This window comes from Hippichthys cyanospilos, chromosome 6 (genome assembly GCF_059441005.1).
Source record: "Hippichthys cyanospilos isolate Australia breed blue-spotted pipefish chromosome 6, RoL_Hcya_1.0, whole genome shotgun sequence".
Taxonomy (NCBI): Eukaryota; Metazoa; Chordata; class Actinopteri; order Syngnathiformes; family Syngnathidae; genus Hippichthys; species Hippichthys cyanospilos.
In genome coordinates this window covers 9,683,646-9,702,500 of record NC_142374.1, presented here as the reverse complement: position 1 = coordinate 9,702,500, position 18,855 = coordinate 9,683,646, and the positions used below count along the sequence as shown (strand labels likewise).

General features: G+C 38.5%; 1 protein-coding gene and 1 long non-coding RNA gene across 4 annotated transcripts in view; one reads left to right on the top strand and one right to left on the bottom strand.

Moving 5' to 3' along the window:
* The window catches only part of LOC148422092 (UPF0606 protein KIAA1549), a 27,578-nt gene extending 8,723 nt beyond the window's left edge, over positions 1-18,855 (bottom strand). The window contains exons 1-14 of one of the 3 annotated variants that reach the window (XM_088417328.1): positions 18,684-18,855; positions 17,851-18,110; positions 10,787-12,766; positions 10,048-10,136; positions 9,221-9,380; positions 8,998-9,128; positions 7,236-7,425; positions 7,005-7,064; positions 6,751-6,896; positions 4,446-4,623; positions 1,950-2,131; positions 1,186-1,350; positions 795-1,019; positions 1-200 (exon numbers count right to left, since the gene is read on the bottom strand). The exon at positions 1-200 is cut by the window's left edge and continues 24 nt beyond it. In XM_088417328.1, coding sequence (XP_088273454.1) covers positions 1-200; positions 795-1,019; positions 1,186-1,350; positions 1,950-2,131; positions 4,446-4,623; positions 6,751-6,896; positions 7,005-7,064; positions 7,236-7,425; positions 8,998-9,128; positions 9,221-9,380; positions 10,048-10,136; positions 10,787-12,766; positions 17,851-17,983 — 3,839 coding nt within the window. In that variant the 5' untranslated portion in view covers positions 17,984-18,110; positions 18,684-18,855. The remainder of the gene's footprint in view (positions 201-794; positions 1,020-1,185; positions 1,351-1,949; positions 2,132-4,445; positions 4,624-6,750; positions 6,897-7,004; positions 7,065-7,235; positions 7,426-8,997; positions 9,129-9,220; positions 9,381-10,047; positions 10,137-10,786; positions 12,767-17,850; positions 18,111-18,683) is intronic. The other 2 variants (XM_088417329.1, XM_088417330.1) reach the window with 2 other exon arrangements.
* LOC148422093 (uncharacterized) lies at positions 845-2,395 on the top strand. The gene is made up of 3 exons (XR_015865909.1): positions 845-1,467; positions 1,675-1,728; positions 1,940-2,395. It is a non-coding gene; the product is annotated as an uncharacterized LOC148422093 (long non-coding RNA).

The following is an 18,855-nucleotide window of genomic DNA, read 5'->3' as shown; positions in this document are numbered from 1 at the left end:
GACACTCTGGTGGAGGAGGCAGAGTTTTTGGATATGGGGGTGGGGACATCCCCGTTCTGGGAAGGACTGGGGCCTTCCTTATCTGAGACGGGCAGAGGCCCCGCCAGGATGGATTCCTGGGCCACCATGACGTCATCTTTACTCTGCTGGCCGAGATGTAGCTTAGCAAAGTCAAAGCCTTTCACACTGGGCGCCTGTGACTGAAACAGGGCGAGATATTTACCACATAAAAGAGACTTCTACCAAACATTTACACAAAAGCAGGATTACGAAATTCTGGCTTGGTGTAGCTGTCTAAGAAAAGAGTAAACTGTATGATCAACTCTTGAAATCAGGTTATGAGGATATTTGCATGTGTGACACTTTTTGAAAGGGAAGTAAATAAATGTGACATGCTCTCAATCATTACCTGGCAAGTAAAGAAATGTGCCTATTGACTGTGATGTTTGTTTGTTATAATGCATACATCTGCACAGTATGTTGTGTCATACAACAAACAACAAACAGAAAATATTGACCCACTTTTTTCTCACCTATGTTGAGCTGAATGATGGGATTGAATTGAGTAACAAACAGGCAATCTGCCATAGTTAGATGACGATTTTTTACCACAACAAACACAAAGTCACATTGCCAAATCTGCTACCTCAACAGATACATATTTTACACTCCTTCAAATCTAAGCAGCAAAAACAACGACTAACATGACACACAGTTTACAGAGGGCATAGTAAGGTCCTAATGTTCAGCGAAGCAACAAACACATCGATCTGTCTGGCTATTACAGCTTGTACCTCCTGCTTGACCCGCCTCCCCTTCGGGAACACTTTCATTCTCTCTCCTTTCTTCGTCACTTCGGTTCTCTTTAGTGTAGACTTGTTTGGTTGTGCATTTTTTTCTTCTACTTTAAACGTTTTTGTTTCAGGCCTCCTAATTTCTTCTTCCTCATAATCCTCTTCATCATCTTCTTCCTCCTCCTCACTGCTTGTACTGTCTTTGCTCTTTAGCGTGACTGCTTCCTGAACAAAAGCAACGGTTGACAGGACAGATTCTTTTCATGTGTTATCTACTCTTTTGAATAGTAAATAAACACGACTTGTCTTGACACATACTAACAACAATACTAGACAGCAAGCACACATTCGACAAACTACCAAACACTACTCTGCACCTTTAATTCAATACCTTTCTGTTTTTAAATTTGACTTTCTCCTCCTCCTCATTTTCTTCATCTTCACACTCCTCTTCTTCCTCCACATATGTCCATTCTCCTTCCTCTTCTTTACTAAACTCAAAGCCCCACTCATGTTGGGGTAGTGACTGGTGAACAGGGGTCTGAGAGGTAGCAGACTGTGAGCAGAAGGGTGAGTGGTAATTACATCAGTGTGGGTTCATGAACTGCAAAAGCAGAGCATTTACTGGTAGAAGAGGAACAAAGCGGGACAAAGACACATCAAACGCCGAGCGGTAAGACAGGAAGCCCTAAAATACATTTAAGTACCCTTTAATGATGTCGGGAGTCGAGGCTAGCCTGAAGAAGGAGCAGCTGAGAAAGAATATTGTTGTATATGGGGCTATTTTAGGACCCATGTGATATGCTATGTTTTTCTTGGAAGAAAAAAAGAGCTTTGTCATACAACTGCTGTCTTAGCAGCTTTCTTTTCTGTTTTGCAGGAAGATGGAGGCTACCGCCAAAGTGACGTCAGGTCAAAGCTGGAGTCCATACAAGTCAGTCATTTGCACATAATGGAGATACACATATCGCTTTTGTAAATACTGTAGATAACATTTGGAGCAGAGAAAATGCATTGAACCCGATCTTACACATAGTACCCAATTCATGTCCATTCATAAAATCCTTGCTGAAATTGTGAAAGATTAAACAATAAACTTTCTTTGCCCAAGTAAATTCTTATTGTAAAACATTGTTGAGGTGCAGGTATCTCTACCTTCTGTCTCTGCTGGATGGATGTCATGGCATCTGGTTGGAACTCCAGCTTGTCTGTTCGACACAATTTCCAGTAGAGGATGGCAATGATGAGAATGGCCACCAGCAGAGGAACCACCACTCCGATGATGATCCACATGTTGGGGTTCTTGGTGTCAGGTGACGATGGGACCTTGTCTACAGCTGAAGTGTAACACACAGCAGATTTTACCACACACTGGGTGAAGATGTTTTGATTGTCTTGTCTTGTCTATTCACTGTAATTTTAACAAACCAGATCATTGCTTGGAATTAAATTTTGCGTTTTCCTTTAGCAAAGTTAATTAAGTAAAAACAGTCAGCATTAGGACAGAGCTCCCTTGAAAGATTCTCATTAGCCTGATACTGCTGGTACTCTGTATACAAGAGAGGATAATTAACTAACATGAAGGAGCACACATTGGTGTCCTTTCTGATATGCACAGACTGCGAGTCTTCCATTCATAAAAAGAAAAACTCGCAATGGTAACAGATGTAGCTCATAAGAACAATTGAAGTTAAAAGCATTTAAAATTAAATGAAAATCATTGTTTTTGTGTCCCACAATAACAACAATATATATATTTTTTTAATGATCACAGATGAAAAAAAAAAGTAATATTTTTTTCACAGTTTTTATATGACTGCAATAATTTACTATTAGTTCAGGGGTCAGCAACCTGCAGCGCTATCATCCTTATGTTGCGGCTCTCCGTGGTCTGGGAAAATAAATAAAACTTGGTCCAGATCAACTACGCGGATGCCGTAACAAGCTATGAATTTGAATTTGGGAAGGTAACAACAAGAAAAGGAAATATAGTGTCACCTTCCAGATTAAAAGCACACATTTTCAGAGTAAGACACAACTGAACATTAAATACTAAAGCCTTTGAAGAATTCTAAACACAAAATAAATGTCATCTTAATGTCACTGCATGCATGCAAGGACAGACTCAAACGTTCAGTCAGTCAGCCAGTTCTTTTCTTGAAACCAAGACGGTAGCAACCTTTGTTAACGCTTTTACTGCCAAGCGTTATCGGAAAAGGAAACCTCTAGAGGGCCAGTATATTTAGCTTTTTCACTCATCTTTCAAGGCCGACAGAATATTGAGTGCTATGTCTGTGTAAATATGGGCGGTATCAAATGAAAGATTGATTTCCATTCTTTACTTTGAATTGGATGTGGGTAATATCTGTGTTGTAAGTGTGGAAACACTGTTATCCAGGGGTCACAGTGATGACTACGGTGCTCAATTGCCTTATATAAGGTAAGCATCACTCAAGGTTGTCTGCTACGCTCCATAAATGTATTTTACAAGACTTTTATTATTTATTAGTTATTAATTTTAAAAGATGAGACTTCTCGTCCATGGCACTGAAAGAGTTAATATGAACACCGCTAAGAACTAAAAGACAAACAAAGACCGTAAATGGGAAATACGGTGCGGCCTTCCTGATATTTTAAAATAAGATAACACAGATAAGTAAACAATACAAACTAAAGCACTTGAAGAATCCTCATCACAGAATAAATCTCATCTTCATGTCCCCATTTGTGAACAAGGACGGATTGAGACACTGATTTGGTCTGCTTGCTTCTTTTAATGAAAATAATGTGGTACAACCTTGGTTAACAAAAGCTGCTGTAAGCAACTCCTCTGGCTGCTAACACCAGCTTATTCTGGTGCTGATTCTTGCCCCTTACTGTAATTATCGCAAGAATATATATATATATATATATATATATATATATATATATATATATATATATATATATATATATATATATATATATAGATAGATAGATAGATAGATAGATATAGATATATATACACCGGTATGTTACCATCTTTACGTCATACTCTATGTAAAGCGTTAGCGGCTCCCAGTGTTGTCTTATCCGTGGAAACCGGGTCAAAATGGTTCTTTGAATGTTAAAGGTTGCCGACCCCTGTGTTAGTTCAATAGGCTTTAGGTCAGGGCTCCGAAAGCCACCACAGGATAAGCCAGTGTTTTGTTCTGAATTATTCATGGGTATTTTTACGTGTGTGTTTTGGGTCTGGGACTTGCCATGGTGACAAAGCTTTCATCGACCGGCTTTCTTACATTGGCAACACAATTCATTCCGATCATTATACCGCAGCACAGATCTAGAAAAGAAACCCTGTGCTGGATGAAGCAAACATGCCCCAGATATGCAAGTTACATTGTAGGTACTAGACATGGGCCGATCACTGATTTGACTGTTTACTGTGGTGTTTTAACAGTTATTATTGGCAATAATCAGACTGTGTGGTTCCTTTTTTTCTTTTTTATGGAAAGCACAAGCACTCCGGTCCACATGTGTTTATTTTCAGTAACAGTTTCAATTCAGTAACAGTATGCAGGGAAACACACAACCTGACTTCAAAGAAAAGAGCCTGCTGTTATACTACCTGCATCAAAATTATTATATAAGTGGCATACTGAAGATACTCACGTTGTGCTAAAATTCCCTCAACACGATAACCCAAGATGATGGCGGCCTTTTGGACATCTAAACTGTTGAGAATGTTTGCCATTTCAACAGCAGAGACCCTCTGGCCATTGGGGCGCTCCACAAAATACACAACTTCCAAGGGATGGTCCACACCAATAGACCTGTTCATGCTCACAACCTATGAATCAACATAAGAAAAATTGACTTTGACAATCAACTGACTTTGTGATCAATGAGATGTATATCCTGAGTGGATTCATGTCCTGTACTAAGCTGACAAATTGAATTCTATTATCAGTGAGCCGTACATTTCAAACCACTAAACAGTACAAGAAGGAAGACAATAAAATATTGGATGAGACTCCTTGAAAAGCGAGTACGAAATTCTGATATAATATTTTAAATATTGAGGAGTTTGTTTCCTTGTTTGAACGATACCTGATGTGACCAGCTAAAATAATTTCAGAGCAGGATTTTGATAACGTATACATCATGTGTGGATTTTCTCTGGGTACTTTGGTTTCTTCTCACGCTCCAAAAAAATAGATGCATGCTAAGTAAATTGTCCTGAGCTGTGATTGTATGAGTGGTTGTTAGTGTCTGTGAGCCCTCTGCTTATTTGGTAACTAGTTCGGGATGTACGAAGTCTACTCCTATGGATGGATGAATGATGGATGGATGCATGGATTGATGGATAAAATTTAGTAACCCCATTTGGACGAAATTAGAAAAAAAGTCCAAACAGGGTTACCTCTATGCCAAAATCTCTCTGAGGAGGGTAGCAAAACAGCATATCATAAGCACTTTATATAGACATAAACCCATATTAGTGGTTGTAAAAACACAAAAGAAGGAGAAATGTTAGTCTAAACTAAGATGAAATCATACAAGGAGATAAGCATAGAATGCTTGCCAGTGCTAGCGAAGTGCTTTATGTTTTTAGGACAAGATAGAAATGTCTGACACAGTTAGCTATTCAGCCAGGGAGATCATTATCACTCTGGCAAACCTCCAATTGAACAGCTTTCTGTGTTGCGTTTCCTTTTCCTCTGATGGCTAAATCTTTTACCAAACACTCTGGCTCACTGAGTTTCTACTCTCAAAAACAAAGACATTCTCTTCTTCATACCAAATGCAAAACACAAGCATAGAGAGAGAATCAATGAATAATTTATCAGATTTTCGCAGCTTTGTAGGTCACAGGAAGCATCAAGGAGAGCTACAGGAAAGAAAAGGAACAGCACTTTGTGCGGTTGTGCTCGTTGAATGGGGTTGAATTGGATGCTGTTGCCATGGGGACATGGCCCCATCAAGCTCCATGTGAAGCTGATGAACAGGTGCAGGCTAACCCCACAGAAGCTAGAGCCTGATTAGTAAAGCAGTGAGGCTTTTGGTGGTTATACCAACCTGAAAAGCTCACATAAGGAGCCCTTAGTACTGACTTAGTGGCAAGACAGTTAGCACTTGCACCGGGTAATGGCGGTATGCAAATGAGACAAGGAAGAAACCTTTTTTCAATGTTCTTTCATCTATTCACAGACGGATGTGCAAGGGTTCATTTTTGTGAAAAGCTAAACAATTCAGTCAGACCATCATGTTTTAAAGATAGTCACAAAAATGTTTTTTGCTAAATTAAGAAACTGAACAACATTGAAAATACATTAAGGCACTTATACAGCCAGGGGTGCACGTAATATTTTTTTGGTGGTTACGCACATGAGTACGAGGATGTAGTGTTGGGTATGCATGCTTTCTTTCATTTAAATGTTTTCCTCAATGTCATTCTCAGTCTCAATATGCTCAGAATAGGAAGAAATAGGACATGCATGCTTATGGCAAGCAAAACTATTACATTGAGCTTGCGTTGTTCCTGCAGTTTGTCTCGCCACCTAGAAAGGCGATTAGCTATTGCTTCTCGATTAGCTTGTTTGTTAGATTGTCAATTGTAAAAAATCCTTGTCACGACTATAGCATGAAACCACATGAGTTGCGTTACGTTCATGTGCTCTTTTCGTACTTGTCAAATAAAGGATGACTGAAAATGTTCAATCCTGTATCAAGCACACCTGTTTTGTCTTCTAGCTGGGGATATGGATCTTGCACCACTTTTGAGGGGAAAAAATAGTCATCTCAGGTTGTTGTCGTGGGTAAAAGTTAGGGAGAGTACGCCAATGCACAAAGTGAAGCATGCGACGTTTTGGTCATTTCTGTTGAATATGAGTAACTGTGTACCATTTAAGTGCATACCTGTGTATAGCACTTTCTGCAGTGTACAGTTCATAAACACATTATATACACAGGGTACCTGAACGCTGTTGTTGCCAACACTCGTGGCCCTCTTGACACGTCTCACTATTCCCATGGCCTCCCCAAGTAGCATGGCCACCCTGCGCTCTATATTTGCTTGAAAGGTTCTCTGGCCCACTTCATTGTCCAGTACTCCCAAGAGGACTATATCAATGAAAAGCACGACTAAGATATGCAGATATTATACAAGTTATATACAACAAAAGTTGCCAAACTTGATTAACTAACTACATATTACTGAAACCATCTTACCTGTTCTCACCCAAGAGGAGCGAAGGGACTGGCTTGTGTTTAACTTTGGATAATGAAATGCTTGATAAGGGGAAAAAAAATTAAAATGAAAAAACTCAGAATGTCATGACATTTTTCCAACCACCGGGTGAAGAAAGATCAAATAAGTGAGCTTACTGTACTGTACAGTACATTAAAGTGAAAAATACTGTGATTGCTATGTGTTATGATTAGAAAAAAAAAAAAACTTACGCTCAGCAATCTGCAGGACAGGGAAGCCCATATAATAGCTGAATTCCACCTTGGTTAGCTTCATTAGAGCATTGCTGACCTCTGACCCCAGTAGATAACCTTGGGAGCTGCGCACAGTGAAGGTGATATCTACTGGATACCTACCCAGTTGTTGCTGATTATTCGCAACAGCCATGGTAATATTGATGATCTGCAACACAACGAGACAATCCTAGTTAATTTATGGGGTAAACAGGGTAAAGTCCTTTTCAGCTTTACTTTTGTAGAGTTTGCCTCATCACGCTTAAAGAGTTAACCGTAAGTTAATCAAAAGTAGGGCAAACATTTGGGAATTTTAGCCCCAGGCATTCTTATTTATTTATTCATGAAATTAATCCATGCTGCAACTAATTCATAAACAATCCTTATATATAGAGCAGCCACAAGATTGGGTTGGACAAATATCTACACAAGCCAATTCTGTGCTTAAGCTCTTAATGATCAAAAAGCAAGTTCCTCTAATCCTTAAAAACTGGAACATTAATAAAGAGAATGTTTGCGAATTGGCAGACAGCAGGTGATGTATAGGTATTTGCTATGTACAAGACTAGTAGAAAGTTGAAGGTATTTCAAAATCAGAATCTCTTATATATGGTTAAGATTCCGATACAACCAGAGGATGCTTTGACAGAAAATATGTGTTTTTTTTTTTTTTACTTTAATAAAAAAAAGGTTTAAAAAAGGAATTACATTCTAAAACTTTGTGGAAACAAAAATATTTCTTAAGGGAACGTTTTAAGAGGTTTTAAGAAGAATGTGTGTTGTTTTCCAAGCAGAGCTCATTAAAATATGCTAGATATAAAAGATAGTTGTTTTTTTTTTGCCAAAACATTTGACACACAACAGGGAACCATTTTTTATAACATGGCTTGAAATATGAGACCAATCTGTACCCTGAGTATGGGGGTACAGGGGTGTAATCCCCCCAAAAATGGTTGACGTCTGGCTGTGCATATGATTAATTACATATCAGAAACTCAAGGTTTTTCAAGATAACCGCTGATGTGAGTAAGGACCGTCATTTCTTGTGTAGATGGGCATTATAAGCTGGACACCCAAGAACATCAAAAGGCGGTGCTGCAGCAATGTTAAAAATAAAAACAGATAACCGAAAACAATTTAGCGTGATATGTTATCACCATAGTTAAGTGATCCATTGACCTCAGTATTTGTGCATTTTCAGCAATGATCTTCAAAGATGTATTGAGAAACAAGTATCCAAATTCATTTAACAGGGTCTTTATACATATTCTGTAAATAGTGTTCCTCCAATTTGGGACTGCAATGGATTGGAGACTTTCCCAGCTGGTGAAGAGGAGTTCACACAGGAAATGTCACAAGGCAATTGCACAGCGATGAATGGGGCATTGACTTGGAAACAAGCCTGCACCATTAAAAGTCAACCATTCAGACCACTGTATTATAAAACCCCATGTGTAAAGTAACCCTAAATTTCAGTAAAAGACCTTTTACATTCCATTTCATTCAGGAACAGTAAACACTATAAATGTGGGTGGGGAAAATAATGCCTGGCTTTCTCTTGTTACTGCAAATAGATAAATCAAACAAAGAGCAGTGAATACATTGGATTTAAAGCTAAGGAAAACCACAATTGTTACTCAGGGTCTGCTAACAAGCATAGGTTTTGAAAAAGAATATTATATAAACGACATCAAACTGCAAGGTGAGTATTCAGGTTTTCCCACCATTTCACTCCACTTACATGCACTGTGAAATTGGTTGATGCCTTAGCACGCTGACGTACTTCCGCAAAGGCCATGGTCAAACCTCGCTCAACGCGTTCACTGAAGTTGCAAAACCGTACATCAATGTGACCTGGAACAAACTGCAGCACTGCGGATAAGGGGGTGAACAAAGAATTAAAGCACACTATGATGAATAATACACATGTAATACAGTATTTGAATCACTTGAAAGCTTTTCACCTGTGTGAACTTGATATTCATTTTCTTGTATCAACCAGTGGGGCGCCACCGACAGGAAGTGACGTCCTGACTTTCTTAAGGCGTTGATGACCGATATAGCTGTGTAGACAACTTGGTTGGATATGACCCGAAATACAAACTTTGGTGGTGGCTCTATTACCTTAAACCAGACAACAATAAAGTTTATTCTTTGGATCATTTTTCTGGAGAAGTCAGCACATGACTCCATTTATGTGAGAAAAATGCAACTGTGCAGTGGTACCTAGACTTACAAATGGTTTGAGATACAAGCCAATGCACGCTCATTCTTCTACTTGAGTTGCAAGCAAAAATGATAGTTACAATTAAGTGCTAAATAATGTGAGCAGATATGAACAATTCAGTGCTTTCATCAAGCTGTTTGTTGCCACTGGCAGTCTCAATATATAAACAATAAACATGTTCAACCAAAGCACATAGAGTACCTGACAAATGTTTGCTAGGTTAGTGCTGACATACAAAACAAGCCAGCATTGATGTTTGTAGATAGCTTTTGAATTTAAGTAATGGATATTTGAACACTAACGATGGAGCGACAGATGTGTACAGACCGTACTCATACACGTATAATCTTGAATCATTGCAAAAATGTATATTTAATGTATATGTTTTAATTTACTAATGGTGTTTGCGCTCATTTCAATAAAGAAACATGCTTTGAAGGAATGACTGTTTTGAAATATTAGTGTGGTCACGACACAAATTAAACTCATAAGTCAAGGCACCACTGTACGAAGAGTACAATAATGTATCTTTCCAACTCCAACGCAGAAAACATTATATTGTACCTGTAACTCAAACACGTCTTTAAATTCTCGCTTCAGGATCTCTCCAACTTGAGATTTGGCATGTCTTACTTTGGTCCCGGGTGGAAAACCTTTACAGTAAAACATAAAGTCAAGTGATTTTTTTTTTGTCTGTTTTGTTTTAATTATCATAAACTGTGTGGTGATTTACATATAGTAAAGCTTTCAAAATCAGAATCACCCTCAAATGTCATTAATTACAACCTAAGTATCGCTACGGAACAGGTGTAACATAAAGGTGAAGTGAAAACTTTCTTGACAGTAATATGTTGTATATGGCTGCAATCATATTAGATAGATAGATAGATAGATAGATAGATAGATAGATAGATAGATAGATAGATAGATAGATAGATAGATAGATAGATAGATAGATAGATAGATAGATAGATAGATAGATAGATACATACATACATACATACATACATACATACATACACACATACATACATACATACATACATACATACATTCATACATACAAAACTTAAATCTAAAGACGTGTCTGGGGTGCTAAAGTGCTGTATATACACCATATTTTTAATAATAATGTGTTTGTTGAGCAGTAAAATCCTTTTTTTTTTTCCAATTACATTTCACAATTGACATATTAGTTAGAATACAATGTTTATACCTGTGGGACCGATACACACCATATTGTTGTAAAGCAAATATGTGATTTTACTTTCCTGTTAAAAACTGAGGAAAAACAAAAACTTACCTATTTTAATGAAGTACTCAGGCTTATCAGGGTTGCAAAGGTACTGTCTGGATGTCAGAGTTGTAGTCTGCCAATCGGCACCCGTGACGGGGTTAACGATGGTTTGCGGAGAATTTGTGTTGGCAATTGGAGAAGCGTTGATGGGTGAGACGGTATTCGCTTCACTGTTGGTCGGGATCAAGGTCATTGTGGCTGGATTGTCAAATTCATCTTGAGTCACTCCTTGATCACCCAACATAACAGGAGGGGCAAATGACCCATTGAATGACACTGAGGTCATATTGAATGCTTGCTCAGTTGAATGATGCTCAGTAGGGCCAGAGGAAATGGCTGTAGTTGTAGAAAAGACTGAAGTAGGGTGTAACCTAGTACTTACTGGGAAGATCTCTGTGACAAACCAGTGGACATCGGTCAGGGAGTAGGAAGACATTACATCATCTGGCAAAAAATCTGTAGGGGTAGGTAGTATATAAACAGAGCTGTGCAGGCCAACGGAAGAAGTATCTGCTGACCAATCTGCAGTTGACGGAGTGGCCCGGTCAGAGGAGGAGGGATCAAAAAAGGGCGTTGTGACTGCAGAATGATGCAAAAAAGGCATTGAGGTGTGCAAAATCTCTGTTGCTCTGATGACATATTTTTCACCATGAGGTCCAAAGCCTGACAAATCACTACTGAAGTCACCCTCAGTCACTTCTACGTCATTGGTGATGTGGCTGGTGGACGTGACGTTCGAAGAACTGCGAGACAGCGTTGTGAGATTCCCTCTTTGTTCAGCTTCATTTCTTGAACCAGACTTATTCTTGGTCAGTTGTGTGGTGTAATACTCCAAGCTGTTCATGTCAGGTAACAGGACATCGGTTGGTTGAATACTGTAAGCACCAGCCCAATCGATGCTGTCTGATGCTTCTAATACGTCACTGCTAATGGTGGGAGTAAGTTCTTTTGTGGGGTCTGTTGTGGAGTGAATGGGGGAAAGAGAAAAGGGATCCACAGCTGTTCCAAGTAAATGAGTTGAAAACAGTGTCATTGAGCTCGAAGACGGCAAGATAGGAAGATGATGCATGGATGAAAGGGATGTTCCCACTCTGGAGGGAAAGGCTGTATTGTAAATTTCTCTATTGTCCTCTTGATCATATGTGTCAGGAACTTTAGTGGTCAGAGAGTAATCCTCACTTTCTGGACTGAATGCTATTGTCTCCATATAATCTCCACTACCCCAGTCAAAATCCATGGTATTTGTGGGGTAGAAGTCCTCTGGTAGAGCTTCTGTTAGTTCAGGTGGTGGGGAAATAAGATGAGGGTTGACGAAAGGCACATTGTAGCTTGGGGATAAGATCTCATTTGGATTTGTGAGAATGTTCTCTGGTGTATTTTTGGGCATTGGGGGTAGATAGTACCCATACCGATTTGTACTTGGTCCTTTTGTAGGCTCGAGTAAGACATGATCAACGATATAAGCTTCGTCTGATGGTGTATCACTGAAATCCAGTAGGTCTTCTGGTTCACCAGGTCGTGATGTCACTGTTGTAAATGGTTTTTCTGACTCATTGCTTGGAACAGCTTGAACTTCTTTTGTGAAACTGAAATGTGGCACTGATGACTTTTCAAAAGCAGGAGGATCGGAAGAATTTAACTGTAGTGGCATCTGAGCTATCGAAAGAGTTTGCAAGAGGTGATTTTTTTGTTTGGCATTCTTTATCTGATCTACATTTTGGTCTATCGATTCCTCAAATTGTGGAAAAGGTTTTAATACAAGTTGAGGTGGATGCAATGATGATGGAGAAAGCAATTCTTTTGCATCAAGGTCATTTATAGTGAAGGATTCATAGCGGGGTTGAATTTGTTGAGTGCCAGGTGTGTTTTCCTTCTCAAAAGCAGTAGTGAGAAAAGGTGGCAGAGTTGAGAGTAATGGTCCTGATTGTCTTGAAACATTTCCAAGTAATCCATTAGTGTAGTGTGTAGAGCCTGATAGAGATTCATCTACAAGAAGCAAGGAGAAGATTAAGTTTAAAATTACATTGAGTATGCCTAGCTCCACTGTCTTAGTTAGGAACAAACAATGATGAAGCCAATGATAAAGCCAAGGTCTTCCAATGAACTGAAAACACAATGGTTTTAAGATGGCTTCTGGAAGAATAAAAAAAGTACTTGTTTGTCCATTCATTCTTAAAAACTATATTTTCTGTATCAGTTTTCCAAACCTTTGAGGAAGGCATGTTAATCACCAATGTGTCAAAAGGTAACATTTCATCCTACACATATATATTATTTGTGGAACATTGAAAACACCACTATACGGGTCTTTAAAACATGAACACTGTTTTGCAACTAGACTTTGCACATTACATACAATATTTGGGCTTGGTAAGTTCTAATTTGAGGTCAAATATTGACACTGTGCATTATTTGACAAACATTCCGTCATCTGATCAATTTAGAATGTCAAGTATTGCTTTTTTATACTGTGCCTAATGCGCTGTAAGTAGCATCTATAAATGTCACTTGCTCATTTTTGTTTTATAATTATTTTCACAATAATTTAATTATACTGATAATAATAATGTTGGTCCCTTAATTATGATACATTTTCACATTTATCTTTATTCATAAGCAGTACCAAACTATAAAATGTGCTTCCCAGGCAGTCACCCAATAAGGGTTTAATACTGTGAGCTACTGTTCAGCACACATTCTCATGGATCCCATAATAAAGCACATGCTTAAAAATGTGGAACCAGCTCATTAGTTTGACAACACTAAAGAATTAATGCCATGAAATTTAATTTATTCATGGTTTGAGGAATCCTAGGTTAATGAGATTCCATTTTCACTCATCCGGCCATGATCCTACATTTGTCTTTCAGACCTGTTCTAATGAATAACTACTTTGTGTATGCACTCAGCATCAGTTCCCCTTGGTGAAATTCACAAGTTTGATAGTCAACAATCTTTTGAAATAGGGTAATTTATGCACACAAATATCCACCTAGTATCTCCCCATGGACATCTCTTCAACTTGCCTGACATTTATTCTATCAGTGCCTTACGGTATCAAATAAAGGAATTTGAAGTTTGAGCCTGCAATGAAATGGTTTTTGTGCGAGGGCCCTTCAAAGTTTATACATACACTATTTTTTACATTTTTCATACTATATTTATATTTTTAATACCATATTTTTAAAACACTTTTTGAACAGAGTCATTGATTCATATGTTTTCATTTCTATTCAATAGTTGTTCCCTTAATTGACACCTTGAACAGATACACACGTTTGCTTTACCGGTGGATTGGTCACTGGTGGCTGGTTAAAAAAAAGAAAGCTGCAACTGTTTTTCCACATGCAGAACGCAAATAAACAAACAGATTACCAATATAAACCATAAAACACTTTTTAAAAGACTTTTTAAAAGACTTTTTAACCCTGTATTCTGTGGAGAGTGGAGTGGAGCGCCCCAGTGACTGCTGCTGTGTGCTAAGCCACCCCACACACAAAATTGTTGGTATTCACTATCCGCAGACACGTAACATGAGAAGCCCAGACGACTGAGTCACTCAGCATCCTTCTACACAGCCTCAATTATCAGTAACCCTCAGGCTTATTCTGCTTACTGGCTACAATTATGGACGCCCTTTGGACAAAGGGACAAACGAATCACCTTGCCAGTCAGTAATCACAAATTTGTGCACATTCAGGATGCATACTTTATAACAGGTGCTCAATGCGTCGGTCGTGGTTGACTGGTCGACTGCCGGGGTAGTGTTGGTTGACAACATGACAATCGCATTACTAAAAATCAAGTCGAAAAAAATAATGTCAGTCGTGAGTCGTCGTTTGTTTATGTTGTTTTTTTAGCGCCCTGAATTGACAACTGAATGTGATTTCAGAACAGCTCCTTCAATCAAGTAAACTCTTGTTGTGACCATGATTGCGGAACCAAAGTTGTTTGTGCCATATATTACTTATTATGGTACAGTTTGAAGTAGTGACTGGCCTTCTAACAAAGTTTGGCTCTTTTGGTATAATGAATTAGATAGACAGGAAGCGCACTCTCCAATGTATTTCATTGCACTTCTGGCTGAACAAGAAAAAGAAGAAAAAGAAACACATCTTGTGTCATATCTTATTAGTTCCTGCCCGGTAAATAAATTTATCCTGCCTGGGTCATTTTACTCTTCCCTGCCTTGATGAAAGTAGATGCAGGAATGAATACTAGAAGCCTGAGTAAGACAAAAAAAAAAAAAAATGAGGCCTAAGGCCCTCCTCTGTTTGGATGGATGGATGGATGGATGGATGGATGGATGGATGGATGGATGGATGGATGGATGGATGGATGGATGGATGGATGGATGGATGGATGGATGGATGGATGGATGGATGGATGGATGGATGGATGGATGTTCTGTCAGTCTGTGGGCGGGTCGGTCAGTTGGTAGGTAGGTAGACTGATAATCTGAGCAAAAGCAACTGACATCATTGACCCAGGTTTGAACAGCATTCACTGCTATGACCAGAGTCAAACACTGCTTCTTTCTGGCCCTGAGGGTGCTGGAGCACCCATAGTTTGGCTTTGGATGGGTTCTAACCATTGATCTGACACTGGCCCCCTGCTCTAATGAATAATGAATGGCCATGTTGTCATCACACATGGATCCAATTTCACTGCACTCTAGTGAAAACCTGTCTTCCCTGGCCTACAGCTCTTTGGACTCAACTAGCCAGCCATCATACCAAAATAAGCCAGTGTCTTTGTTTCCAAATGTTCTTTTAACTTGCATTGTAAAGGGGTGCTATGTTGTCAAAGTAAATGCCCAGAAACACAGACAAAAGTGGCACATAGGGAAAGTGCAGTGAGTGCCATGTTGATCTGGAAAAGCCATTAAATGCAAGGCATTGTATCCTGTTTGACCTAGAAACTAAAAAGTGAACTTGTCTGGAAAAGGTAAAAGACCTCATGAGGCAACAGTTTACCAATGGATACACACTTTAATAACCTTTTAACAAAGCCACCAAAATGTTATTTTAATAGCACTTACAACAAAAAAAAGTTCAAAAACTTTTCATGTATACATTTCATTTCCGTTGACTGTAATAAACAACTGAAAGATGTTTCGAGGGTTCCTTTTCATGTGACTCTGTATTTTACTAGTTTAAACGTTCTTCCTGTTGTCATGCTACAATAAAGTGCTGCACAAACAAAGAGTTCTTAAAATGTGACTCGCCGATTCTAACTGTTTCTTGTCCAAATCATAGTAAATTTATTTTTCTCTGTGAGAGAATGGTTTGAGATAGGGTCCGTTTTAATCTTAGTGAAACAACAAGCATTTATTAAATGCTTTGCCAAAAGAAGGAAACTAGATTACATGTCAGTTATCAAGAACTTAAAAGTCATGCTAAACATGCCAATTGCCATCCTCAGCATACGAGCACTGTATATTAAAGTATTTTACAATGAGTTCAAGGATGATGAAATTACATCTTAAAGTACATACTGTATATGCTGACTCAAAGCTAAAACAAAACCAGAGTAATGACGGCTGAGGAACAAATGCATGGAATTATACAAAACAATCCGCTGGTACATAAAAACAATTCTACATATGGCCCTATGATTTACTGTTCACATATATTCATGTACTGTATAAAAATCTTTATAAAATTGTGATGCATGTATTGTATAAAGCAAGACACCCAACTACTACTATGTAAAATTTCTCCTCCATCAGCCACATTGTATCACAAGTGCAAGAAAAATCATTCCCCGTTCATTAGAAAAAACAAAAACAACAACTTCCAAACGGAAATAATAAAACTTCAGGTAGAGAGACTTTGTTCTGCTTTCTCTATGCATGATTACTGTAATGTAATAATATTATTATATTATCTTAAAAAATGTAATATTTCTTTGTTTCAGTACCATGACCATTTCAGTTTGTTTTCAGTAATATTAGATTTTCATTAATATTAGACTGCTTGTACTTGTGTGAAAATGAATAATGTTTCAATGTCTAATTAAAATGTTGATTTTAAAGCTGTTAAAAGATTTTTGGTAGCAACATTGTGGACCAAATTTAGTTTTTCTCACTGGGAAATGTTGTTTTCAAAGTGTACCAAATTGAAGGTTAACCAGCATCAAAACTTGGTCCCACACTTTATGCATGAAAAGAAGAATGCTGAGAGTTCTGATTAACAAATAAAGCTGCAAACAAAGGTGTTATTTCATAAATGTTTTGGATTTACTAATTCTCCACTTCCTGACAGCCAGTCACTACAATCCGATTAGTACATAATACAGTATATGGGTTTATGACTGCCCTTAGCTAAGTCTTTTAACCAGGCACAGTGTTTGGGGGTGGTTGATAGTGTCACTATTTATCAGTGAAGCCCGGGGGAAAACACCCACATCCATTTAAACCCTTTCACTAAATACGTACTGCAAAGCAGATAACTCTGTACCTTTGGAAATCATCATCCATGCAAAGGTCATGAAGCACAAAATAAATGAATAAATGTGAAATGTTCATGATTCTTTATGAGTGTTCAAATGACACCTTTTTTATGTTGGCTGTATGTACGCATAGATTTTCATTTTAAACACTCCAGAAATGTACAAATTGACAGTAGTGGTCATCAATGGAGTTAATTATGATGTTTATGAATGAAAACTCTTCCATTACTGGCACTGAAGCCTACAGTGAGATTGTAAAATCCCACAAAAAATATAATGTAAAAATAATAATGGATTGATTGACTAGTCCTAATTTAGGAGGAAAGAACCTGGTGACCTGTGAGCCAATTGCATGGTACTGATCATTGCCACTAATGTAAAAACAGATACATAGACACTGTTCATTCATTGGAACCACATGACACTAGTGTATATTTTGTATTGCACACAATACAGAGAACCAGATCACACACACACACTTACGGGCATGCACGGAAAGATGTCAGGGCGAAAGTGTGAACGCGAGCTGATGAGATAGGATGCAATGCCTTGCTTAAGTCCACCATGACAGGTGTATGCGAAGACATTATACACTTCGGAGACAGGTCTTGGCTTACCTGGGACAGGTGACTCAGCCACCATCACGTTAATCAACAGGGTCATCCCCAGAACCACTGTGCCGAGGCCTCGAGCGTCCATGTGGGTCTCGACCATCACCAGCAAACCCACAATGGATACTAATCCTGCCATTATATGGGGGCGGTTAGGTCAAGGCATTTCACCTAGTTGTGAAAGGAAGATTCATCCGAAGCGACAGGCCAAGCCTTGCGGTGTTTTAGGTTGGAGGAGTCTTCTGCCAGGACATGTGCATGTAGATCTGAATGTGAAAGAAACAATGTGAAACTTGAGACAAGTCAGAGAAACCAGTCTACATATGTATTGGGTTTCATCACTATTTGATCGGTTAATCAGTATTCACGATGTAGGTAAACTGTCATGCGAATACCACACAGCATCCAACCCCTTGTGTTTAAAATTATTTTATAGTATCCAGCACGTGCCAGTAGTGGTTTTCTATAGGTTCCGAGGGCACAGTTCCGTGTTTTGACTGAAACTTTAATACACTCATTCGTTATGATGCAATCTTAAAACAAATTGCTCGAATAATCCAAAATACGAAACTTAACTTGGTAAAATATAACAAAAGTGCGACATTGCTAGCTCAGAGTCAGATCGCTCTCATCGTCCACATGCAGTGACAGAAGATACTCTCTACTCTTCTTCATTCCCATTCAAGCCAGACCCGTGAGGCTGACCACAATCGACACAACTAACTTGCAAGAACAAAATGATCATCTTGACAATTACATGCAAAAACCTGCTTTCCCATAAAAGAAAACACACATTTGTTTTTCCATTAGGCAGCTCATAGCTGCGCATGCAGACTTACCAGAAACGCGGTGAAAGCTCAATGAAATCCTTTGTCTGGGTCAGGAAAAATAAAATTGCACAAACCACATAGTGGCCATGGCAACAATTGGCGTGTTGATGTGTCTGTCAAAGTTCATTGAGTAAAAAAAACTAACGTTTTGGCAAGCAGCATCATTTTGACACTTTTGTGA